The sequence below is a fragment of the Sminthopsis crassicaudata genome, chromosome 1 (genome assembly GCF_048593235.1).
Source record: "Sminthopsis crassicaudata isolate SCR6 chromosome 1, ASM4859323v1, whole genome shotgun sequence".
Lineage (NCBI taxonomy): Eukaryota > Metazoa > Chordata > Mammalia > Dasyuromorphia > Dasyuridae > Sminthopsis > Sminthopsis crassicaudata.
In genome coordinates, this window is record NC_133617.1 from 73630602 (window position 1) to 73658529 (window position 27928).

Consider the following 27928-nt stretch of genomic DNA (forward strand, 5'->3'; position numbering starts at 1 on the left):
TCTCTCTAGATAGATCCATGGAAATTAAAATTCTTCTGACTGTATCTATTCTAACACACTAAGCTCTCTCTCCAAAGTCTAGCTCTTATTGTCCCATACTTGAGCTATTTATATATTATCTATTATTGTTTATTTTACATGTTAACATTTGGAAGGCATATTTTATCTTTTATTCACATACATACAAACACACACACCTCAGGTTCTCAGTAGATATTCAACAAATAGCTATTAAATTTATTCATGATTAATTCAACAAGTATTAGAGAGCCTACATTAGTTTATGATGTTTTCCTCACTGTATCCCAGTGGTGGGTAGTACAAATAAGATTTTTCTTTTCCAATAGGGGAAAACTGAAGCCAAAAGAGGTTGAGATCATTTAACCAGTAAGTGGAAGACTCAGAATTTAAACTCAATTCTTTCTGACCTTTGAGTTCTGGGTTCTTTCCACTGTACCAAGAAATATGGCATATGATTTGCTATTCAAGAATTTACAATCCAATAAAAGAGATAAAGTGTTCAAAAACACATATAGGAAGTTAAGTAATGAAAAACGGATATTGCAAGGCAGGGCATAATTAAGGCAAATAAATTAATGTTTCCTGATAGCAACACCATAGGAGTTCAGAGGAAGGGAAAATATTTTTTGCTTGTAGTATTTAGGGAAGCTTTATGGAAAGATGAGATTTGAGCTGGGCTTTAAAGACATAGATTCATTCATTCATTCAACAAAAAATTTAATAAATACCTCCTTTATATGAAGTATAGTGCTAGGGTCATATTGACAAGAATTGTTCTTATCTTCAAGAAGCTTAAATTCTATTGGGGGGATATCATCTGTACACAGATAAATAAATACAAGATAATTTGAAGAGGGAGAAACAATTGACAGAATAAATTAAGGAAAAGTTTAACCAAGAAAATAATGGCTAAGCTGAGCCTTGAAAGAAGCTAAAAATTCTGATAGGAAGAACTGAAGAGAGATTATGTTTTAATTGGGTGGGATAGTTTGTGCTAAAATAAAAGTGAGAGATGAAATTCCAAGTTTAAAGGCCAGGAAAGAGTCCAGTTAGATTTGAATTATAGGGTGCATGAATAGGCACAATTTGAAATAAAGTTGAAATGGGAGATTACAGATAGATTATAAATTTCAACATGATTTCAACATGAGGTTGAATTTGTATTTTATTCTAACAGTAATAGAGACACTATCAGACTCTAATTTGTCTTATGATGATTTTAGCATCAATTGAGGATCAATTGAAAAAAAAGATAGCAAGAAGGACCAATGAAGCTAGAACAATAGACTAGCCAGGATACACTTTGGATAGACTGGTAAAGGGTCTAAGGAAATGTGGCCAAGAGGAAATGCACAGATATGGTAAGGGGACAGTAAACTGACCGGTCTATTTGGAGCAGAGGGTCCATATTGAGAAATAATTGACATTTATAGTTATTTGTATCTCAAAACAACTCTAAGAGGTAGATACTGCAGATATTGCTATGTACATTTTTTCAAAGGAGAAAAAAAGTAATCAGGATTAAGTAATCCTATAACCACAAAGCTAGGAAATGTCAAAAAGGAAATTTGTATTTAGGTGTCTCTGATTTCAAATGCAAGAATGAAATCTGGTTGCTGCAGTAATCCAAAATGAGGACATTTGATTGTTTTTCTAAAATTATGCTTGAAAGAATGCTTGGTCAGTCATCCTTCCCCTCTACACTCCCTTAGTCATACCCTCATTCCTTCCTTCATTCCAAACATTCTTTCTCACTTCAAATCCTGATATTCCTACACACTAATTCCTCTTAATATTTCTCAAATCAGGACACAAGATTGCTCCCTGAGTTTGGAATAATTGATATAGAAATGTTCATGCACTTTCTCTGTGCCCCATATATTTATGTGTTTTGAGATTCTCAGTGGCAGGGACTACATGATATATGTCTTTCTTTCCCTTAGATGTCTTGCACAGTGCCTTATAATAACTTAGTAAATGTCATTAACTGATTAAAAAAAAAGAGGAAAGTATCAAAAAGCAATCCTGAGATTTTGAACCCAAGTAACCAGGAGAATGTTGGTGCAATTAATGGAAATTGAGGAAGCTAGGAAAGAAAACCATGGGGGAAGATGATTAATTCAGTTCTAATGTTGATTTATAATCACTCTATGCATGTTGCTCTTCTCCCTCTCCTCTCTTCTATCTGTTTCCTTACAGACCAGCTAGAATTCTGGGTCCTTTGAAAAAATAAAAGTGGGGAAAGGGAAGCCACATCTTGAATGACAACATCCTTAAATCTAAGGATGCAACAACTTGTTGCCCCAATTCCCTGTCCACGTTCCTAGATTTCCACCTTCACCACTGAGGCAGAAAACAGGTAAGGAGAAAAGGCATATGTACTAAGTTATGAGAATCAGTGCAATAAATTGCCCTTGGCTTAAGAACATTTCCTGGGCTCTTATGTAATTACTCTTTTATTTCACAGAGTTTAAAAGTTGACAATAATTCTTTTTGGACATGTATACATATATTGTATTTACTTTATACTTTAACATATTTAACATGCATTGGCCAACTTGCCATCTGCGGGGGGGAGGGGAGGAAGGAGGGGAAAAAATAGAACAAAAGGTTTGGCAATTGTCAATGTTGTAAAATTACCCATGCATATATCTGGTAAATAAAACCTATTTTTAAAAAGTTGATAATAATTGAATATTATTCTGACCCATCCACATACAGACTCAGAGAGTTAAACTGTGGCCGTGGGGGTAGCCTTTGGGGCACAATAGAAGTAGAGGCACAATGTAAGTTGAACAATTTTTTTAAAGAATTTTTAAAAAAATCTTACTCATAAGATTATGCTTTTGAATGAATTCTCCTGTGGTGAATAAAATTGGAGCTATGAGTAAAAGTTTTTCCACATTCACTACATTCATATGGTTTTTCCCCAGTATGAATTCGCTGATGTTCAATAAGTTGTGTTCTTTGCCTGAAAGCTTTCCCACATTCACTACATTGATATGGTTTCTCTCCAGTGTGAATTCTCTGATGTTGAATAAGTGTGGATCGTGCAATAAAGGCTTTGTCACATTCACTACATTCATAAGGTTTTTCTCCAGTGTGAATTCTGTAATGTTGAATGAGATGTGCATTTTGACTGAAGGATCTTCCACATTTATTACATTCATATGGTTTTCTTCTATTATGTATAATCTGGTGTTGAAAACTATGTGTTCTCTGATGTTGACGAAGGTGTGAGCTTTGTCTGAAGGCTTTCCCACATTCACTACATTCATAAGGTTTTTCTCCATTATGTGTTCTCTGATGTTGAATAAGGTTAGTGTTCTGCCTGAAGGCTCTCCCACATTCATTACATATATAGGGTTTTTCTCCAGTATGAATTCTGTGATGTTGACTAAGATTTGAGCTCTGAACAAAGGCTTTTCCACACTCATTGCATACATAGGGTTTTTCTCCAGTATGAATTCTATGATGTTCAATCAGGATTGAGCGTTCACTGAAAGCTTTCCCACACTCATTGCATTCATAAGGTTTTTCTCCATGGCATTTTCTGTAATGTCGAATCATGTTAGAGCTCTGAATGAAAGCTTTTCCACATTCACTACATTCATAAGGTTTCTCTCCAGTGTGAATTCTCTGATGCTGATTAAGGTTAGAGATCTGAATGAAAGCTTTCCCACATTCATTACACTGGTAGGGCTTCTCTCCAGTATGATATCTTTGATGTCTAGTAAGGTCTGTACTCCCTTTGAAGGCTTTCCCACATTCATTACATTCATGAGGTTTTCCTCCAGAACGAATTCTCTGATGTACATTAAAGGTTGAATTATAATTGAAGGGGTTTCCAGGTTCATTATATTTACATGATTTTTCAGATATATTATCAACATGTGAATTATGTTTGAAATTTTGATCATATGTATCACATTGAGGGAGTTCCTTTCTTATAGGAAATCCTTTATATGAAAAAGTGTTTGAATTCAGATTGCAGTTTCCTCCATACTTGTCATATTTCTGCTCTCTATCTACTATGGAGATTTTTTCCTGGATGATTAACATTGGCCTGAAACTATTCTCCTTGAAAAGAGATTTCTTCAATATCTCTGTGGTGTGGCTTCTTTTATCTTTCCACAGGATAGCCTCTCTTTCCCAGGTTTCTTCAAGCCTCAATCCCTTGGAAACAGCTCTTGTGAGTTTTTCAGCTTTCAACCATTGTGATTTAATTTCTTCTGAAATTTTGTTTTTCTTTAGAGATAGTTCTTTGTTCTGAATTCTGGTGACACAATCTGAAATGATAAAATCAAAAGGTAAATATCACCTGTTTTTTATTCTGGGAAAAAGAAAACTATTAAATTAGAAAGATGGAAATCTATATTAAAATTATTTCCTAAACATATATAGGAGAATTGTACGTATTTAACAAATATTGTATTACTTGGAAAGGAGTGAGGAGAAAGGAGGGAGAAAATATGAAACAAGGCTTTGCAAGGTGAATGTTAAAAACTATTTTTCCATGTATTTTGAAAATAAAAAGCTATTATTAAATGTTTTAAAGTAAAATAGAAAAAAAACTATTTCCTAGAAGTACATGATGTTGAAATATTTGAGGATCAGTCTTATAGTAGGGTAAGAGAGCAAGGAGAATAAATCATTGACCTTAAAGGAAAAGGTAATCTCAGACAATGAAAAGAGTTCAGGATGGAAGGAATTGAGAAATGAAAGGAGAGAGGCACAAAATAAGCTAAGTAAATGGTAGAAATGGTGGTCACAGGGAACAAAATGATTCCAGAGATTGAGAAGAGTCCATGTAATAGAATGGAAATATATCAGTGATAAATTTAATGTGTTAATTATAAATTAAATAATTATAAAATATATTAATAATGATAATAATAATAATAAATGTAATGTAAGATGCTGAGGTAGAGACTATCAGCTTAGAATTTCCTTGGGAAAATGAATTTTTGAACTCTTGGTGGACCCAATTACTTAGGGTATACACAGGGTCAGAAAAACAGTAGTCAGGGGGAAGGACATGGAAGCTAGAAGGTAGGAACCTAGGAACAACTATTTCAAAAGAGAAGGATGAGAAAGATGAAGAAGATAAGAAAGACCAAGTCTGGCTTTTTCTAAAATCTAATAAATACCACCAATAACTTTTATTTAATAATTTAAAGACTTCTTACAATTTTAAACTTTACTTAATGATTAAATATTCAACTTTTCCCATGTGTTTACTAGTAGTGATAACTTAGAAAATCTCAAAAAAGCTTGATATTTGCTTCAAGAAGAGAACAGTAGGGGTTAAAGATTTTGTGAAAGCATATTCTAGCAGTCAGAAGACATTAAATAAGCCCATTCTTGGGGGGAAAAAAAGAAAAGGATTAAGGAGATTTGACCCAGGATTAAGTTTCCAGTGGCCTCTATTCCAATAAAAGTGACCAATAAAATAGGCTTAGTGAGGAGGAAATGAGCAAATATCAAGAGACAGAAAGTGGGAAAATAACCAAGGATCTAGGATTTGAGCATTTAAGTACTCGCAGGTGCCTGGGAAAGATTCTGTCTTAGTTTGAGGGCAGAAGAAGAATCAACACAAACTCTTTTGGAGCTCTTTAGACTAAAAATTCTGGCTTTCTTCCTTTTCCATAATATTATTCTACTATGGATAAGCTATAATATTTTTATTTCATTAAGTGGGATAACATATGCAAAGCAAATTTAAATTCTAACTAGTTTTTACTATTTTTGTGTAAGTAGTCACTAAGCACATATCAATAACAACAGCAATAATAATAATAATAATAAAAGCTAGCATATGTAGACCTCTTAAAGTCTGCAAAGCACTTAGCAAATATCTCATTTTTTCCTTACAACAACCCTGGGTACTATGATTACAGATGGAGAAACTGAGGCATACAGAGTTTAAAAGACTTGTCTAGAATCACATAGCACAGGATTAGAAGCAAGATTCAAAATTTTCCTGATTCCAAATCTAGGTGCTCTATTCACTGTGCCTATGCTAACAGTGCAAGGTGGTGAGAGAGATATGAAAATATATATGACATAGACCCTATTATAAAAACATGTCACAGTGGGGAAAACCTTTATACAAAGGGAGAACTTTGTAGAAAGTTCTTTGTAGAACTTTGAGAAATTTGATTCCAAACTAGTGTTATGAAAAAGATGAAGAGGGAGAAATTTTCATTTAGGAGAAGACTGTGGAATTCAGTCTTGAAGGAAATGAGGGACCTCATGGAGGCAGGGAGGACATCTCACTGGAGCTCAGGTGGTAGGGTTGGCCACTATCACTTGGTCTCCTGGGTTCATCTTGGGCATCAGCAGGAACCCCAGGAGGAACCAGCAAGGCTGAGGGGAGAGAAAGGAATGGAGACAGACCATCTGGACCCCAAGACTCTCCTATTAGGTCACCTTGTGTTTCCTTTTCCCTCATCATAGGTATATATCTGGGAGGACTCAGATCCCTCCAACTCCCACTGCTGTGGCCCTGACTACCTGCTATGCTCTGGGGAAACTGAAGAAAAAGCACTGAACTCCTGGGTCAGAGAGGCTCCATTTCACAACCTATCTCTGTTATTTCCTAATTATGTGATCCTGAATAAATCACTTCCCTCTGAATCTCAAGTGTGTCAACCCTATTCCCAGACCCCCATGCAAAATGGGAATGATAGTGCTCATATTATTTATTTTATAGAATTAATGTGAGGAGTGTACTTGGCAATATACATATGAGTTATTATTTTTTGTGAAGAATCTTGTCTGGTAATGTAACTTTTTGTTCTTGTTGATTTGGTTCAGTCATGTCCTACTCTTTATCACCTCATTTGGGGGTTTTCTTGGCAGAGATACTAGAGTGGTTTGTCATTTCCTTCTCTGGCTTATTTTACAAATGAGGAAATGGAAGCAAGCAGGGGTAAGTTAAATTTAAGTCACCTCACTATTAAGTGCCTGAGTCCAGATTTGAACTCAGGAAGATGAGTTTTCCTGACTTCATGCCTGGCGCTCTATCTGTTGAGCCTTCTGGCTGTTTCTGGGAATAGAATTTGCTATGGACAAAGAAGGCCAAGAGCAGAACCAAGGTCAGAGCTAAGAAGATTTTGGCCATTTACTGTAAACAAACTATGTAGAAAACACAGATGGGATGTCCAGGAGGGCCCAGAACATCCTGCTGCCATGCATAGAAAGCAGGGCTTACTTACATAACACAATAGTGATGCTCTCTGAGGAACAATGGTCCCCCTGATAGATGGTGTTCCCTACCAACTGTTAACATGAATGGGGCAGAGTGCCACCAACTGTGAAGGGCAAAAAAACTATGAAGGAGGTCTCCTCTTTGAAGAGACCTCCTCCTGTGTCATCAGGGGATGCCCCCTGTCTCTCTGTCCTCTCTGTCTTTCCCATGGCTCCAGGGGCTGCCCCCTGTCTCTGTCCCGTGTCACCAGGGGCTACTCCCCATCTCTTTGTACCCTCTGTCTGTCCTGTCTGAGCCCAGGCTTGGTTCAGGAAGGAGAGCACCCTGGGAAGGGAGGAGAAGGAAGACTCCCTTTCGCTCCTCCCAGTCCAGACTCACCTTCCTCTGGGAGACACCAGGGGCTGGGTCAGGGGAAAAGGAGACCTGAAACAGGTCTGGCTCATCAGCCCACAACTTGCTCCAAAGAACTGCCTCCCCAAGATAGGAAGTGCTCCTACTTCCGCCTTTTCACCTATGGAGCTGATTAATCAGGACCCTTCAGGTGCCTCTCTTGGCTGCAGAGAGCCCTCACCATCTCAGTGGTTGGTTCCCACTTGACTCCCTCCCTTGATTCTCAGACCATCCAAAGTGTCACAGCTGGTAGGCTTATTAGGGAGGTCAGCCTGTTTCTGAATGAGAATTTTCTCTATGTCACATCTGACCAGTGGTCATCCAGCTCCCACTGTCTCTTAGATCAGGTGGTTCTATTTTGGGCCAGCTGTAAGAAGAAATTTTTCTTAGTCCTAGATGAAATCTGCATCAATGTCATTTCCACCCTATGTGATTTTGAGCTGCATTAAGAGAGGCAAAACTTCTAGGAGGAAGGAGGTGAAAGTCACCCCGATTCACCTTTATGAGAGGTGTCCTGCATTCATGTCACATTGTAGGGGACATGCTGGACCCTGACTCTGGGCTCTAGACTAGCTTATGAAAATTACTAATATATACATACACTAACATAAGTATATTTAGACTTGCTGGGCCCACAGAAGGATCACTTGCCCAGTAAACTCTTCTTTCCCTTAGTTCCAGGTAACCAAGTTGAGGGTTTGACTAACTTTATTTTTAACAGACCCTATGGCTAGGTTGTCTCAAAAAAAAACTCTGTTTTTAGCAGCTTTAGTATTCCTAACATGGCTTAGAGCCAAAATTATGGGATATAAACTTTCTCCCCCACCGTAATTGCTAATTAGTTGCGCATGTTATTTGCCCACTTTGGCGAAATAAAACTTTGGCCCCAAAAAAGAAATCCTGTACTACTGTTCTCATTCCAACTGAACCAAATGCTTTCCAGCAACAATAGGAGGATTAGTGGGAAGTTATGGGAATGTTTAGATTGAAGAAGAAAAAACTTGGGGAGACCTGATAGCTATAATCAAGTATATGAAAGCTCTCATGTGGAGAAGATTTTGTTCCCAGAGGGTGGAACCAAAAGCAATACACAGAAGTTGCAAAGTGGCAAATTTAAGCTTAATTTAGGAAAACTTCCTAACAATTAGAGCTATCCTAAAGTTGAATGGGCTGCTTTAAAGGAGCTGGATTCCCTCTCCTTGGAAGTCTTGAAGAGAGGCCAGATGGCCTCTTTTTACTTATGTTATTGGGTGAATTCCTTTCATGTTAGACTAGGTGAATGCTGAGATCCTTTCCAATTCTCAAAATCCATGATTCTTCTCCTTATTCTGCTTTATGAGGCACATCTTTTCTTTTCTAGGCTAAACATTTTTAGTATATTCAACAAATTCTAATCGGATTTGAACTCAAGGTTATTTGTAATCCTGGCTGTTAATTGATTTGATGCCCTCCTCCTGACACTTTCAACTTTTTAGTGTCCTCCATAAAATGTGGTGCCCCAAACTCAGCACAATATTTAGAAAAAGGTCTGAAGACAGGCTATTGTTTCTCTAATACTAGATACTACATATTCTTTATTAATGCAATCTAAAAACATTTTAGGACTTGGGTTTTTTGGTTTTACTTACATGTCACATTGAGTTTGCAGTACACAAAACACCTAAATTTTTTTCATATGAAAAATTGTATAGCCATACCTCCTCATCCCATTGTTGTATTATCTAGCTGGAGACCCTACTATAAAAATTATTGACTCATTTAAATTTTTAAAATTATTATCATATTTTAAAATTATCAAGCACTCTTCTATCCTTCTCACTTCTCCTCATCCACTTAAAGAAGACAGAAAGAAAAAAACATAGAACTCCTGTATCACATAAGCATAATCAAGCAAAATAAATTCTCACATTGGTCCCATCCAAAATGCACTTCTTAACCTACATATTAGTTTATTATTTTTCTATTATGAGGGGGGCTTTATCTCTCTGGATATGAACAGATAGTTCCCAAGGGAAGAAACCTAAGCTATCTGTAGCTATATGAAAAATGTATTTCCAAGTTACTAATAATTAGAGAAATGAAAATATTGATCAAGTTTTCCAACTTCTGTGGTGTAGCTATACCAGACCTAAAACTATATTATAAAGCAACCATCATCAAAACTATTTGGTACTAGCTAAGAAATAGCTAAGAAATTTGGTCAGTGGAATATGTTAGGTTCATAAGACACAATAGTCAATGACTATAGTAATCTGGTGTTTGATAAACCCCAAAACTCCAACTTCTGGAATAAGAAATCACTGACAAAAATTGATGGGAAAATTGGAAAATAGTATGATAGAAACTAGGCATTGACCAACACCTAACACTCTATAACAAGATAAGGTCAAAATGTATTCATGATTTAGACATAAAAGGTGATATTATAAGCAAATTAGGAAAACAAGGATAACACAGATATCAGATCTGTGGAGAAGGAAGGAATTTATAGCCAAAGAAGAACTAAAGAACATTACAAAATGCAAAATGGATAATTTTGATTATATTAAGTTTAAAAGTTTTTGTACAAACAAAACCAGTATAGCAAGATTAGAAGGGAAGCAGAAAACTGGGGAAAAATTTACATCCAAGGGTTCTGATAAAGGCCTCATTTCTAAAATATATAGAGAATTGACTCAAATTTAAAAGAATACAAACCATTCTTCAATTTGTAAATGGTCAAAGAATATGAACAGAACAGAACAGAACAATTTTTAGGGAAAGAAATTAAAGCCATTTCTAGTCCTATGGAAAAATGTTCTAAAACACTATTGATCAGAGATATGCAATTTAAACCAACCCTGAGGTACCATTACACACTTCTCAGATTAGCTAAAATGACATGACATTGTTGGTGGAACTGTGAATTGATCCAACCATTCTGAAGAGCAAGTTGGAAGTATGCCCAAAGGGCTAACAAATTACGTATACTTTTTGATCCATCACTGTCTCTATTAGATCTGTATCCCAAAGAGATCACAAAAAAGAGAAAAGGACTCATATGTGCAGAAATGTTTGTAGCAGTCCTTTTTGTAGTACTAGAAACTGAATAGGTGCTTATCAGTTGGGAATGACTGAATAAATTATGGTATACGAATGTAATAGAATATTATTGTTCTATAAAAATGATCAACAGAATACTTTCAGAAAGCTCTAGAGAGACCTACATGAACTGATGCTAAGTGAAGTGAGTAGAACCAAGAAAACATTGACACAGCAACGAAAAGATTATGTGATCATTAACTGTGATAAACTTGGTTCTTTTCAACAATGAGGTGATCCACATCAATTTCAATAGACTTGTGATGGAGAGAGCCATCTGCATCCAGAAGGAGGACCTGTGTTATGATCATAGTATCATAACACAGTGTTTTTCACCTTTTTGTTGTTGTTTCCTTGCTTTTTTTCATTTTTTTTCTTTTGATCTGATTTTTCTTGTGCAGTATTATAAATGTAGATATATGTTTAGAGGAAATATACATGTTTAACCCATATTGGATTACTTGCTGTCTAGGAGAGGGAGATAAGAGGAAGTGAGGGAGAAAATTTTGGAACACAAGGTTTTGCAAGAGTGAATGTTAAAAACCATCTTTGCATGGCAGAAACTAGGCATGGACCCACATTTAACACCACATACTAAGATAAGATCAAAATGGGTCCAAGATTTAGGCATAAAGAACGAAATCATAAATAAATTAAAGGAACATAGGATAGTTTACCTCTCAGACTTATGGAAGAGGAAGGAATTTATGTCCAAAGGAGAACTAGAGACCATTATTGATCACAAAATAGAAAATTTTGACTACACCAAATTAAAAGTTTCTGCACAAACAAAACTAATGCAAACAAGATTAGAAGGAAAGTAACAAATTGGGAAAACATTTTTACAGGTAAAGGTTCTGATAAAGGCCTCATCTCCAAAATATACAGAGAATTGACTTTAATTTATAAGAAATCAAGCCATTCTCCAATTGATAAATGGTCAAAGGATATGAACAGACAATTTTCAGATGATGAAATTAAAACTATTTCCACTCATATGAAAGAGAGTTCCAAATCACTATTGATCAGAGAAATGCAAATTAAGACAACTCTGAGATATCATTACACACCTGTAAGATTGGCTAAGATGACAGGAACAAATAATGATGAATGTTGGAAGGGCTGTGGGAAAACTGGGACACTGATGCATTGTTGGTGGAGTTGTGAAAGAATCCAACCATTCTGGGGAGCAATCTGGAATTATGCCCAAAAAGTTATCAAAATGTGCATACCCTTTGACCCAGCAGTGCTACTCCTGGGCTTATATCCCAAGGAAATACTAAAGAAGGGAAAGGGACCTGTATGCGCCAAAATGTTTGTGGCAGCCCTTTTCATAGTGGCTAGAAACTGGAAAATGAATGGATGTCCATCAATTGGAGAATGGTTGGGTAAATTATGGTATATGAATGTTATGGACTATTATTGTTCTGTAAGAAATGACCAACAGGAGGAATACAGAGAGGCCTGGAGAGACTTACATCAACTGATGCTGAGTGAAACAAGCAGAACTAGGAGATCATTATACACTTCAACAATGATACTGTATGAGGATGTATTCTGATGGAAGTGGATATCTTCAACATAGAGAAGAGCTAATCCAATTCCAATTGATCAATGATGGACAGAATCAGCTACATCCAGAAAAGGAACATTGGGAAATGAGTGTAAACTGTGAGCATTTTTTGTTTTGTTTGTTTGTTTTTTTTGTTTTTCTTCCCAGATTATTTTTACCTTCTGAATACAATCCTTCCTTTGCAACAACAACAACAAAATTCGGTTCTGCACATATATATTGTACCTAGGATATACTATAAGATATTTAGTATGTATGGGAATGTCTGCCATCTAGGGGAGGGGGTGGAGGGAAGGAGGGGAAAAATTCGGAACAGAAGGGAGTACAAGGGATAATGTTGTAAAAAAAAATTACCTATGCATATGTACTGTCAAAAAAAAGTTATAATTATAAAAATTAATTTAAAAAATGCTAATGTAAATTTAAAAACACCATCTTTGCATGTATTTTGAAAATAAAAAGCTATTATTAAAAATGTTTACAACTTCCTTATGGCATAGAGAATATTAATACCAGAATTCCTCTAGGCAATAAGTCAATAGCAGTGACTACAGCAAACAACTGGGCTGGCACTATGGTGGGTCCTCTATCATCTTCCTGAAGTTGTTTTGAAAAAAATTCAATGTGGCTTTTAACTTCATCATTTTCACCCAAATTGTTCTTTCCAAAATTATCAGTGATCTCTTAGTTGCCAAATCCAATCTCTATCCTCAGTATCTTCCACCTTTCTTCAGCCTTTGGCATTGTTGCTCATCCTTTCCTTCTTGATAATTTCTTCTCTCTGCATCTTCAGGACACAGCACTTTCTTGGTTCTCCACCTGTCTGTTCCTTCTCAGCTTTCTTTACTGGTTCTTCATCCAAATCAAGTCCTCTAACCATAGCTGTCTCATAACCAGGACTTCTTTCTTCTCTCTCCATACTACTTCACTTAGTGATTTTATTAGCTTTCATGGATTCAATTATCATCATTGATGATATCTAGCCAAATGATGAGATCTAGATAAGGTATACCTAAATAAAATTAGGATTAATTGAGGTCTAGTGGCAGGTTCGGGGTACAGGGAGTCAAATGGAGCTCCCCTGCAATCCCTTTGGATTCAGCACAAGGATACAAAGTTAAATGAGTTCTAATGGCGGTGCAAGAGTCCCCTGTAAAGGAATTTACAGGCCTGAAAACCTATATTGATTAAAAAAAAGTTTATTGTAGGGTTTGGAAGTAAAGTTAAAGTCCAGTTAGTAAAAGATATTAGATAGAGGAAGAAATACACCAAAAGTGGCAGACGGAGAATCTGTAATGTATGCAAAGCATAGTGCTTGCATGTTTCAATCCTCTGCCAAAAGATGATTCCAGCTTGGCTCTTTTATTTGCTTGAAGGGGCCTATGGATGGAATCCCAGGTTGATTCCTCGAGGGCCAGAACCCACCAGGTGGGGGTTGGGAAACCTGAGCAGATCATTAGAATAGGGGCTGGGTACAGCCTAAGTTAGCTCAGATAAGGCTCTCTCCCCTTGGAATACAAAAGGGTGGTTTTGACCAGATCTTGTAAATCAAAGGTCAGTCCCAAATGGGATTGGAGATCAGAAAGGAATCTTAAAAGGGGATACCGCCTGCATCAATCTCTATGTTGATGATTCTAAAATCTACTTACCCTTCCCCAACACTGTCTCACATCTCCAACTTTCAGGTATTTCAAACTGGATGTCCAGTAGAATATCCAACAACAAGATGTTAGTAGTCACCTTAACTCAACGTATCCAAAACAAAACCCATTATCTTTCCCCTTAAAACTAGGTGGCACAGTGGATAGAACATCAGGCCTGAAATTAGGAAGATCTGAATTCAAATCTGGTTTCATATATTTGCTAGCAGTGTGATCCTTGGGAAGCCACTTAACTCCCATTTGCCTCACCTATAAAATGGGTACAAAATGGAGAAAGAAATGGCAAATCACTCCAGTATCTTTACTAAAAAAAGCCCCATGGGCAATGTCCATGGAATCATGTAGAATTAGATGCAACTGAATGGCTTAACAACAACATCAAACTCTCTCCTACCTTCTAACTTCCCTATTACTATAGAAAACAATACTCTCCTCCTAATCTCTCACACTGTCAACCTAAGACATCCTCTACTCACTATTTTTACCCCCTATATCCAATCTATTGGCAAGAGCAGTCAATTTCACCTTTGTAATATTTCTAATATGCCCCTTGCTGTCCTTTGACACCATCCTGGTACAATCCCTCATCACTTTATACTTAGGCTTTCGCAATAGCCTTGTGATTGGTATGCTTGCCTCAAGTTTCTCTCCACTCCAATCCATCCTCCATTCAGCCATCATCCATATGACAAATAATTTAAAATTTTTTGAGAGGAAACAAAAATGAGTACAAAGATTGATACCTTGAAAAGGTCTGAAAGTATGAGTTTGTTACATTTGTAAATGTCCCACCTTCACAAAGGGTTAAGTTGGGGTTTCTTATATTTCTTCTTTCAAGTTCTATTTGATCTCTGTAATTTTGCTACATTTACTTTTGGGGGATTTTGGAGTAGTTTTTTCTAGTAACACTATTGTAGTTACTGTGTATATTGTTTTCTTGGCTCTGCTTGCTTTACTCTACATCAGTTCACATAGATCTTTCTACATTTCTCTGTAATTATCACATATTTCTTACAGCATAGTAATTTTTCATTATATCCATGCAATATAATTTGTTTAACTATTGCTCAATTTATGAGCTTCTTCTTTGGTTGTAATATGAAATATGATGTAAGGAGTTGGTTTAAGTCCTAGATAATTTCTGTTTTAATTTTATCAAACATTGGGATTTTGAATTCTATTGTTTCTAAATCTCTCTTGTTTAGTCAGTTCTACCGATCTTTGTTTCTATTCTTTAACCAATATTGGACATTTTTGAAGATTTCTGCTTTATTATATAGTCTGAGATCAGGAAGTGCTATTCCCCCTTCATGCTATTTCTTTTCATAATTTCCCTTAATATCCTAGATATTTTGTTTTTCTAAATTAATTTTGCTTCTATTGTGTTAAGTTACATAAAATTATTCTCTTGGTAATTTGATTGTATAATATTAAAAGTATAAATTAATTTTGATTGTACTGTCATTTTTATTATATAGGCACAACCTAGCTATGAGCTGCTTAAGTTCTTTATTTCTTTAAGGGGAATTTTGTAATTGAATCTATTTTAGTCTCTTATGTGCTTTTGGAATGATATTTCCCCCATATTATTTCTTGCATGGTCATTATTATGTAGAGATACTTTTGATATTTAAGGATTTACTTTGTGGCTTACATTTGGTGAAGTTGTTAATGTCTCAATTGGCATTTTTTCTGATTTCACTAAGATTTTCCAAGTAAATCATCATGTCATCAACAAACAGGGATAGTTTTATCCCCTATTTAATCCTTTCTTTCTTTCTCATTTTATTTCTATTGCTAACATTTCTAGAACAATATTAAATAATAGTGAGGAAAGAGAGCATCCTTGATTTACTCCTGTATTTATTATAAAATGCATAATATATCTCCATTATATATGATGCTTACCTTTGGTTTTAGATAGATACTTTTTAATGATACTAAAAAAAGGCTCATTAAAAACATTGTATTATTTTATTTTTATTAGCATAATTATTAACATAAAGAAGTGATATACTTTATCAAAGATGTTTTTTCATCTGTTAAGATGATACTGTGGTTTTGGATGTTTTTGTTTTCAAGATAATTGTGTTGATTGTTTTCTTAATGATGAACCATTCTTGAATTCCTGGCATAAATCCTACTTGGTCATAATGAATTATTTCTTTTATAAATCACCAGAGTCTGCCTCTTTAAATTTTTTGAGTCAATGTTCAATAATGATTTTGATTTTCTTTCTGTGTTTTATCTTTTTCCTGATTTGGGTATTAGGACTAAATTAGGACTAAAATAAACTAATAGGGTGCTTTCTTTCTCAAAATTTTAGAATAATTTGTGAAGTATTGGTACTAACCATTCCTTAAAATTTTTGCTGTAATTTTCCTATGAATTCATTAGAACCAGTGTTTTTTCCCCTCCCTCCCTCCCTGTCTCCCTCTTCTTTCTTTCTTTCTTTCTTTCTTTCTTTCTTTCTTTCTTTCTTTCTTTCTTTCTTTCTTTCTTTCTTTCTTTCTTTCTTTCTTTCTTTCTTTCTTTCTTTCTTTCTTTCTTTCTTTCTTTCTTTCTTTCTTTCTTTCTTTCTTTCTTTCTTTCTTCCTTCCTTCCTTCCTTCCTTCCTCCCTTCCTCCCTTCCTTCCTTCCTTCCTTCCTTCCTTCCTTCCTTCTTTCTTTTTTCCTTACTTTATTTTTTATAGTTCCCTTACAATTAGAACTATTTCCATTTTTGAGATATGGTTATTTAAAATTTAAGCTGGTCTTCTGATAGTTTGGGGTATTTTTTGTATTTTTAAGATATTCCTCAATTTCTTTTGTGTTTTCAGTTTTGTTAGCATATAATTGTCCATAATATGTTCTGGCTATTCTTTTCATTTGTCTGTTTTTTCTGTGATTTCATTTCATTTGCTATTTTATTGTTTTAAATTTCTCCTTTTTTCTTTTCTTTAAGGATTACAAAGTATTTTTCATATATCGTTTCATTAGGGCTTTACAACAATCCTGTGAAGTAAGTGCTACCATTATTCCCATTTTACAGATGAGAAAAGAGAGCAGACAGCAATTAGTGACTAGTTAAAGTTTACACAGTGAGTAGGTATTGTAAATGAATACAAACTCAGATCTTCCTGATTCCAAGTGAAATACTCTATTCTTTTGGCCAACCAGAGCAGACTTTGTTAAACATAGCTAGATGAGCAAGTTGGGAGTGCTTTTCCCTTCTCTCTTATTATTCTTCTCATATTTTCTAAATAAAGGTTTACCTTAGAGGACAATCTATAGATCCACATCTGAAAATATCCACAAACATTCAAAGATCCACACCCCTAAATTGTTTGGGGACATGTGGCCAAAGGCCCCTGTATCCTGCAATCTGCCCCTTTTATTTTATTTAAAACTTACTCTGTTTTTACTTATTTCACTACTCATCTTCATTACTCAAACCAGAGGCCATGATCCAGAAGAATTGTTTGGTGAGGACCTATTCTCCTGTTTAGTGACTGCCTATTTTGAAAGAAAAATCTCAGCCATGCCAAACTTCACTCCTTTTTCTCTTCCAAAGCCTCTTTGCTGCTTTATAAGTGCACAAACATATAACTACATTCATAGGGTTTTTGTCCAGAGTGATTTTTACAATGCTGAACAAAAGAGGAACTTGCCCTGAAGGTCTTTCTACAAGTATTGCATTCATAGTGTTTCTTTTGATTATGTGTTTGCTGATGCTGATTTAGACTTGAGATACAATGGAAGGCTTTCCCACATTCATTACACTCAAAGGGTTTCTCACCAGTGTGAATTCTATCTTGAATAAAAGATGAAAGTGCATTAAAGGTTTTTTCACATTCACTACATTCATAAGGCTTCTCCCCAGTATGAATCCTCTGATGTAGAATAAGGGATGAGTGTGCATTAAAGTTTTCCCACATTCATTACACTCATAGGGTTTCTCTCCAGTGTGAATTCTCTGGTGCTGAATAAGGTTAGAACTGTGGATAAAGGCTTTCCCACATTCATTACATTCAAAAAGGTTTATCCCCAGTGTGAATTCTTTGATGAGGAATAAAGTATGAGCTATCACTGAAGGCTTTTCCACATTCTTAACATTTATATGGTTTCTCCCCAATGTGGATTCTCAAATGTTGAATAAGGTTAGAATTCTGGTTAAAGGCCTTTCCACATTCATTACATTCATAGGGTTTGTTTCCAGTGTGAATTTTATTATGTTGTTGTTATGTTGAATAAGAACAGAATGGGCATTAAAGGTTTTCCCACACATATTACATTCATATTGCTTCCCTCCTGTATGGATTCTATGGTGTTGGACCAAGTATGAGTGAGCAAAAAAGGATTTTCCACACTTACTACACTCATAGGATTTTTGTCCACTGTGTATCCTCTGATGTTCTACCAAGGTTGAGTTTTTTCTGAACACCTTTTCACACAAAATACATTTAAATAGTTTCTCTCCCACATGGACTCTCTGTTGGACAATTTGCTTGGAATGTTGCTTGAAGGTTTGAACTAAATGTATCATAGGGAAGAGGTCTCTCTTGCACTGTGACTTTCTGGTATCTAAAAGGCTGTGGGCTTGGAGTGTCTCTCTTCCAAAATTTATTACATCCTTGTTCTCTACTCTCAGCGAGAGTTTTCTTGTGGCTTGCAGCAAGTGGTTTGAAATGTATCTTCTGGGAAGAAAATTTCCATACCTCTATGCTTATGGAGTTTCCCTGACATCTCTCTAATCTCTCCTCACTTTCAAAAGCTTCTTTGAAACTGTGTCCCTGAGCAACATTTGCTGTAAGTTTTTCTGATACTACCACTTGGGATTTCAATCCATCAAAATCTTCCTGTTTTGGAGTCACCATCTCCTTTTCAGTCCTAGCTTTACAGCCTGAATCAATGAATAAAAGGAAGTGAGATTTGTTTTTTATACATTCCTAAAACAGAAATAGGAAAGCACATATGGAATGACTCTCTTAGGATCACAATAGAACACACATTGTTTGGGACAGAGAATAGCAAGAGAAAGGCAAGTTAAAAAGTCCAGAGGAGTAAGGAGAATGGTAGACTATCTTCATACCAGGCTTCCTGAATTCAGCCATCTTGCACATTCCTTTCTCTGAAGAACTTTTAACTCAAATCCTTGGGATTCTGGATTCTGATGGATGACCTTTCAACTTATCTTGTCTGCAATAAGGTTTTAATATCACTTCTTGGCTAGGCAATAGCACTCCTGTCATAACTCTCATCTTCCTTCCATTGAAAGTTTGGACTCTGCCTTTGGGATGCTTGGCTCTGGTATATCACTTTCAGGACACCTTCCAAATTACTTCATTGTCCCTGTCCCACTTTCCTAACCCCTTTTAAGCATGTGTTTTCCCTATTGCAATGTAAGCTTCTTGAAGGCAGAAACTATCTTGTATTTGCACATTTCCAGGGCTTGTTACAATGCTTGCCATATAGTAATCATTTAATAAATGGTTTGTCCATGTTTGTCTATGTACTTAGATTCAGTGGTCAGGATAAGGAGAGACGATAGAAAGGGGATGAAGAATATCAAGCAGATATTCCAAGAAGGGAAGGAATGATGGCCCTACTTGGGTAGAAATAGCACAGAGAAAAAGAAGAATCTATGAAGAATGGTGAATATCATGGCCAGGAAATAGGCTAAGTTTGGACAAAGGAACAAACAAGAAGGGAGGGAGGGAGAAAACCAATGAAAATGAACTTTCAGTATCAGGGAGAATATGAAGGGTATGAATAAAAATACTTCAATAGTTTAAATACTTTTAAAATTCTCAAATGTTACATGTAAACTTCTTTTTGTCTTAGATTTATAATATGATCATTAATCAACTAGTAAAGAATAAATAAATAGCCAATGAATTGACATGAACTGGTAGATGTGATTACTGAGCTACTTCCAGCAATCTTTGAAAGACAAGGAGTTCTATTAAGTAGGTTTGATTAAATGTTTTATGGTAAGGTATCACAGACAGTGGAGGCAGCTGGTTGGTTCAGTAACTGCAGCACAGGGCTTAGAGTCAGGAAAGCCCAAATTCAAATTGGGCCCCAGACACTTACTTAGCTGTGTGACTTTGGACTCACCTTCTGTTTGCCTTAATTTATTGAAGAAGAAAATAGCAAACCACTCTATTATCTTTGTCAAGAAAATTTCATGGACACTACTAGTATCCATATATATACATACTAGTATAGCATACTAGTATGCTATAATCCATGAGATCACTAAGAGTCAGATATGACAGAATGACTAAACATTCTGTTTAGAAGGTGCTTATTGGAAATTGAGTCAAAATGATATGGTACCAATAATTTTTTAAAAAAGAAGTATGGAAAATGAGAAAAATGAAGACTAACTCTTGCCCTTATGGAGGAAAAATGAGACTATAAAAACCAGGGGTCCAGAAATTTGACTTTAATTTCTGGCAAAATTCTAGATCATATTTCAAAACAAATAGTGAACATCTAGAAAATGAAATAGTAATCATGTAAAACCTCCATGATATTAATTAAGAAAATGTCACGTTATCCTAGTTCCCTTTCCTTTCTTAACAATGGTACATAAAATATTGTTACATAATTTAATCTATTTTGTGAAAGAATTTGATAAGGTTTATGCTATTCCTAAGGATAAAACAAAAAATTGTGAAATTAATAGAATAAATTATAGATTCAGGACTGCTTTAATGATCAGAGCCAGAGTTGTCATTAATAATTTGGTGACACCTTAGAAGGAAGTCCATGATAAAGTGTCCCTCTTAAGAAGACTACACACTGTTCCACCTTTATATCAATGATTTGTATCAAGGATTACCTGATAATGTTATCAGTTTTTCAGATGACACAAAACTAGGAAGAATAGCAAACATAGAAGATGACATAGTAAAGAACCAAAAATCCATGACAAGCTAGAATATTGGACCAGACCTTGCCAGATGAAATTTAATAGGGATACATGAAAAGTCAGGAACGACTGGGTTAAAATCTTGTCATTTAAACCTAAATTGCAATTCCCTAAGAGTTATCTACTAAGTCATTAAATGATTTAAATCTGCACAGATGTAGGGAATTTCCACATCAGAAATTTCTGAAGAAATCCCAAATCTTTCACATACCTTTACTTTAAAGCTGTTCAGAAGAAAATGTAAGTGAGCCAGAAAAAATTACAAAAAGTTACCTTTTCCCCAATTTCTCAATATCCAGATCTAAATGTCTCCAATAAATCTGCTCTGAATATTTCATTCCACAACCTTTATGGCTTCAGTCCTTGGATACTGGTGCTAAGATCCCTTCTAGCTCTCCAACTATGATTGTAAGATGCTAGTAAATTTCAAACTATTTGTTATTATATTTTTAACTGGTTTATAGTTATTTCCAATGTCCTAGCAGTGAGATCTCTAAGGGTAAACTCAATCTTATATCACTTTTGAACTCAGTCCGAGCAATGTTACTCAGCATCCAATCACAAAAATATTTTAAAAATGCATTTTCAGTACCTAAATGAAAGGTACATTCACTCACTTACCTGAACAGTCATTTTTTAGGATGTCTTTCCCCTCAGCTGCCTGTGTGTCCAGGACCCATGGTGCATTCCCTTGCTCCAACTGGGAAATCACATCAGGTTTAGATACTGGAAATCCTGCTTGTAAATAAGAAAAATAGACCTGGAGACAAAAGCTATTCCAAGTTCAATCTTAGCCTCTTGGTTTACAAGGGAAGGTGAAGGACAATGTCCAGAGATGCCATGATATGCTGTCTCAGGGAAAATCTGTGCTTGTAGGCTCCAGAGGAGTTTTGGGGAGAAAGCTAGTCAAGGAAGTGATGAGCTATGTGCACAAGGAACAATTACCTCACAAATAAGGAAAGTCCCATTTCTGATGATGTCTTCATTGAACCATTGGAGAACACCCTGGGTTAATGGCAGTGAGGCCAGGACTTATAAAGAGAACTCAGGGGTTAAGGTTCAGAAATATATGAACTCATCATCAAGGTCAAGAACTGGGTTGTGCTTTTCTTTGTATCTCAACAAATACTATAGTACCTGGTATATAGCAGGTGCTTAATAAATGCTTATTGATTTATTGGTATGATAAAGTTGAATTGAAGCTATTTATTTTCTAGTTTGTCCAGAAGAGGACCTTTCAGTTTGGAATGTTCCAGAGAATATATGTGCATTTTTCAAAAAAATCAGATAGAATAAAAGGTTTCACAAAAAAAATATATATATATATATGAACTCAGAGAGTGTTCATTGTTCATTCAAATGAAGCTGTTCATTCCCAGATCTGCACAGAACAAGCCTATTACTACTGCTTGGGAACAGAGAATAGAAACATCTTGTTTCTGAGCACAAATAGGATTGAAAATCTTTGGTCCCTGAATTCTAAGCCCAAATCCAATTGAACTCTTCAGACAAAACAATATCAGTTTTGAGTCCCATGAAAGAAACCTTACCCAAGGAGATCAAGTTGCTGTAATTCTCTAGCATCACATCCCTGTAGAGGCCCCTATGAGCAGGTCCCAGATAGTCCCACTCCTCCTGGGTAAGGTACACAGCAACATCTTCAAATGCTATAGATACCTGAAATGACATATTCCTTCTCCAGCCCCATTGAAAATTATACTACTTAGCTCCAGAGTGAGGGAAGAAGCTGAAACTTATAGAGAGATAAAAGACTATTAAGAAAAAAATGTCTATTCTCAGATGAAGAAATTAGAAGCATTTCTAGTCACGTGAAAAGTTGCTCTAAATCACTATTGATCAGAAAAAAGCAAATTAAGACAACTTTCAGGTACTACCCCACACCTCTTAGATTGGCTAAGATGACAGAAAAAGATAATGATGAATGTTGGAAGGAATGTGGGAAAACTAGGACACTGATACATTGGTGGTGGAACTGTGAACAGATCCAACTATTCTTGGAGAGCAATTTGGAACTATGCCCAAAAGGTTATCAAACTGTGCATATCCTTTGATCCAGTGTTTCTATTGGGCTTATATCCCAAAGAGATCCTAAAGGAGGGAAAAGGACTCACATGGGCAAAAATGTTTGTGGCAGCCCTTTTTGTAATGGCTAGAAACTAGAGAGTGAGTGGAAATACATCAGTTGGGGAATGGCTGAATGAGTTATGATATATGAATTTTATTTATTTAGTCTATACAACATATGCTTTCTTAGGATACCAAGTCATTTAATAATATGAACAGGAGTTCCTACAATAATTCTAGCAACCTATGGGTTTGCTAGATTAGGAATCACTGGCATATCATAATACACCATTGCAATGAACAAATTAAAGACCTTACAGAGCTGCTGCAATAGGTTAAATAGCTTTTTGAGGGCCCAGAACTATTTCTTCTTCTAAGAGTTTTTCAGCTTTTGGGGTTCATGGACTCTTTTGGCAGTCTGATGAAATCTATGGACCATCTCCCTTAATAATTTTGCTGTAATTTTTCCATACATACAGAAATATTTATAAGAGCACTTTTTATTTAATCAAGTAAAAATTAAAGAATTTCCCATGAATTGGATGATGGTTGAACAAATTATAGTAAGTAAATATGTTAGAATATTATTGCACCAAAAACAATGATGACAAGGATTGTGGTAATAGCCTAACCTCCTACCTCCCATTCCCATGTAAGTTAGGCTAGTATTTCCTTTAAAAGAATTGGGACCATCCTCAAGAATTGATTAGCTCAAGGCACTAAAGGCTCAGACTACTGGTATTCTTCATTGCCTAAAAAATAGCCATGAAGAGATCTAGGTACCCTTTTTAATGTTTGGCTGGTGGGAAATGATGAGCAATCCATGAAAGATTCTCAAAAGGAGAACTGCAAACCACTAGCAATCATGTGACAGACTTCTCCAAAGAACTAACAAGGGATATGGTGTTAGGAAAACATCTCTTAGAACCCTGGGAACCTCAAATAGGGATTAATAATATACAATACAGAAAAGTCTAAGGATTATAAGTCAAAAAGAAGGTCACATAACCCCTTATCCACAAATATTTGTGGGATAGGGAAGTGTAGAAGGGAAGAGAGATAGATCAATTAATCAGATTACAGTTTACATGAAATCCTTTATCACTCTGATTATCTTAAGATTCTAGATTTGAGGAGAAAGAATCAGGGGTTGTATTTCTTAGGACTTAAGATTCAGGTATATAAGTCAGGAAAAGGAAAAACTTCTATACAGAGAAGTTACTAACAACAGACTTAACACAGAGACGGATCTGTGTCCACCCTGGGGCTATAGAAATGATAGATTTTTCAGTAAGAAGAATTTACCTTGGATCCTGGATGAGAGTGATTGGACTTCCATAGTCTGATCATAGTCTGATCTCCAAAGTTTCCCTCTTAGGATAGGCAGAAAACTGGGGATCAGGCAGTGCTGAAGAAAGAGAAGGAAGCAAAAGAAGAGCCCTTACTGAAAGCTTCCCTTCTGACTCTCTACTTCTTCATGAGATTTCAGAATGGCCCCACTTTTAATTAAAAGGACAGAGTTGTCAAAGTGAGCACCGATTACCTATACACATCTACTGTGCACATTTCAGACTGTGTCTCATTTGTTATAATAGACAGACAGGAGCTCGGAATGAAAGTATATAAAGTGTGTTATTAAATAAGATAATATGTGTACAACATAGCACAATGCCTGGCACATAAAATGGATTTAAGTAAATGCCTGTTCCCTTCCCTTCCTGAAAACAGGGAAACTTGAGTATCTGACTAGAACAGAGGGGGAAAGAAATAGCTTCTCCCTCTATTAGAAATACTCAATAGCATTGGGGAATTAAAAATGGAGGTGCAAGGTAGAACAAAAAGAGCTCAATCTATTACATTATAATTAACAGAATTATATTATATTATATTATATTAATTATATTGTATTATATATTAACAGAAGACTATTATATCTCTGTAACGTGCTCTCCTGGCAGTTACAATTACTAGTCTGTCCTAGACCCACCAGAGTACCTTTGACCACTGTCCTTTGCAGTGTAAACTCTACCCGGCTCCCCTTCTCTGAGGCCTTCAAAGGTCTCTGGCCACAATCTCTTGAATCTATAGCTTAATAACCGTTAGCACACTCAAGAACAGCCACATGTAATCTTAAAAGCCTTTATTATATCTACTCACATAATGCCCTGACTGATGCCCTGACTTGTTGGTTCCCAAGTGAACACCTGGTCAGAAGACCCACGTGTTCACTACCAAAATCCTTACCTCTTTCGACTACCCATCTCGGCTTGGCCACCCAGGCTAGGGAGCCAGGGTGAAGAGCGCCAGGTTAAAGAGAGCAACTGCTGCCTGCAGTGGGCTTACATAGGGCCTGTGAGGTCACACACACAGCCAATCAGCGAGAGAGTCACCCATTACGAAGCTATCTCAAAATGGACAGGATCCCACCTACAAGGCAGTCCTAATATCCACAGAAATTACTTCCGGGCCTCAATGATGCGCTGTGGCGCAGCCAATTTAAAGGGCCCTTACATATCTCCCTCTGTAACTCCTGTGATAAATAAGTTAAAGAATTTGAGCAAAGTGGGTATTTAATATTTTTTTCAATTTGAATTCATGTAATCTTTTTAGAATTGTTACAAATAAAATATAATGGAAAATTGTATCACAATCACAGGGATTGTCTTTGTTCCACTATGAATGATATAAAAAAATTTTAAAAACCCATTGTCTCCAAAGTGTTTGTGCTCAGACCAGAACATCTACGAAATGCTTAGTCAATTTTTAAAAACAACATTATCATCATTATAATATCTAACATTTATATAGTATTTAAGACTTCCCAAGTACTTTAATTTTAACTTATGTGATCCTCACTCTGGGAGGTAAATGTCAATGTTAACCCCATATTATAATGAGGAAACTAGAGCTGAGAACTCACTCAGAGATACACAGCTAGTAAATGTCCAAGGCAGAATTTGAACTCAGTTCTTTCTAACTTGATAAGACCAGCTTGTTATCTACTGAACTACCTAGATGATTCAGGGATTTAAAAATAATGTGCTAATTAACAATTAATTTTGAAGATGAATAAGTTAATTGCATCTGAACAGATTTGTATTGCTAAAAGAATAGCCAGAATATATGGTGATTATTTTAGTTAGATAAAACAAATCAAAAACCATTAGATATCATATAAGCAGTGATGGTTTTTGTACTAGCACAGTTTATTTTTTAAAAAACTCCTTAAATATACATTGGGCTAGAGCTGTAACTAAAAGAAAAGATACTAATAATAATAACAACAGCTCATACTTTTATAACATCTTGTGGTTTGCAAATTGCATGCTGTAGTTGCTGTTATTACTCCATTTTGGAGATCAGGAAATCGCGGCTTTCCCTAGGTCACGCAGCTAAGTGTCTAGGGAAGGATATGAACTAGGCCTTTCTGACTCCAAGGGCTTCAGGTGAATTTCCACTCCAAACCTATTAAATGAACTGGGATTTCTTAGTTTGGAAAGACCAGTGCTAGGAGGCAGACAGCTCTTCATGACTGATTGACAAATCCAGTGTCCCTTCTCAGTCCTCAAGCTCCTCAAACTTAATTTAGCAGCAGTAATGTGGATCACTCCCTCTATTTTGGCTTTTTCAAAATCATAATAGTCTGGCTTCCCTCATTCTCCCACCACCATCACTAGACAAGGAAGAGGCTTGTGAAAAGTGGGGGGAAGCAGGATTGGGCTTAGTATTTCTATTCTCTACTTTGATTCTAACTCCATCCTACCAGGACTAGAATCCAGGTCCCACCAAAGAGGAAACTAAGACCCACGATGTCAGGCACCCCAAGGAAAGAGTAGGCAGGGCTGCCGTGAGGAGATCATAGGAGTTGGAGCTGGAACCATTCCTCTTCCATTTGACAGATGAGGAAACTGAGGCCCAGAAAAGTCAAATGGCTCTCGAGCTTCCACATGGAGAGCCTCGCCCCTAGGTTCATTCTCCACCCCACTAGGAGAGTCTGGGACCCTGGAAGACTCAGTATTGCCAGTGTATGGATGTACCGCACTTGGGGGCGGGGCGCCAGCATCCCTACGGTCAGTACCAAGGCCAGCTCCAAGAGGACAGCTGTGCCCGGTCCCGCCTCCCCCTTCCCCCAGGGGCCAGAAAGGAGGCCTCGGCTCTCTGGGTCTGCCTCCAACACCAGCAAAGAGACTTCCCACGCGGACCTGACTCTCCCTTCCCAGGTGCTCCTGCAGACACCGCCACGTCCATGCGGTTCGCTTCCACCCACCCCCGGACTCACCCACCGCTCAGCTCTTGCCTCAGTGGGGCGGAGAGAGATCTGTCCACCCACCTAGGAAGTCCCACCTCTGCTCTCGACCCTACCCAATCGGACGGGAGAAATACCTCAGTCCGCTCTAGGCTACCGGGAGGATTGATCATCTCTGTGGCTGCTTCTCTTTACCTCGACTCCTAACTCTCCTAGGAGAGAGCCTAGTCTTTCTCCTGTAGCTCCTTCTGTGCCGGGGGACCCTGTGCTCCAAGCAAACTCCCGCAGGTTCTGCCATTTTGTGTGGGTTACGAGAGACAGAATCTGTTTTTCTGAGTCAGCCTTGCTAATAAGTGCAGAGGCTCAAGTCCGGGAGGTTGAGCGCTGGGTGATGAATTCTTTGGCCATGGCAACCTGTGAATTAATAAAAATACAAAAGATCCCACAATCCTGTGCGGTCCCCCCCCCCCTTTTTCTAGAAAGAAGATGGCAAATTGAGGCGAAAGGAAGAGAGAGTGCTAAGAATCACTGCACTTAGAGACAATCTATAAATATTAACCTGATTGTTACTACGCTAAATATGTCTGGTCCACTGACCAATCTCCTTACCCGTGAAATGAGGAGTTTGGACTGGACCCTTTCTACGGATAAAACTGAATATATATGAATAACCGTAGCTAGTGTAGCTTGGCGGGATCTTAGCGGCCATAGAATATAAAGCTGGAAAGGTACTGTGATA

The 27928-nt window shown here is 36.6% G+C and overlaps 1 protein-coding gene across 6 annotated transcripts; it reads right to left on the reverse strand.

The window, feature by feature from the left end:
• Window positions 1–1586: 1586 nt before the first annotated feature.
• On the reverse strand, window positions 1587–27621 carry LOC141539091 (uncharacterized). 6 transcript variants are annotated; one of them, XM_074261375.1, is made up of 5 exons: window positions 27327–27620; window positions 24249–24351; window positions 22409–22535; window positions 21480–21593; window positions 1587–4310 (listed from the first exon to the last, which is right to left on the reverse strand). In XM_074261375.1, the coding sequence occupies exons 2-5, from the start codon at window positions 24291–24293 to the stop codon at window positions 2860–2862; spliced, it is 1737 nt and encodes a 578-aa protein (XP_074117476.1). In that variant the 5' UTR covers window positions 24294–24351; window positions 27327–27620; the 3' UTR covers window positions 1587–2859. The 6 variants fall into 6 exon arrangements, with proteins under 6 accessions (XP_074117476.1, XP_074117484.1, XP_074117501.1 ...); XM_074261366.1 differs by having other exon boundaries at window positions 1588–4310; window positions 27385–27620; XM_074261355.1 differs by lacking the exon at window positions 27327–27620 and adding an exon at window positions 27223–27283 and having other exon boundaries at window positions 1588–4310.
• Between the last annotated feature and the right edge of the window lie 307 nt (window positions 27622–27928).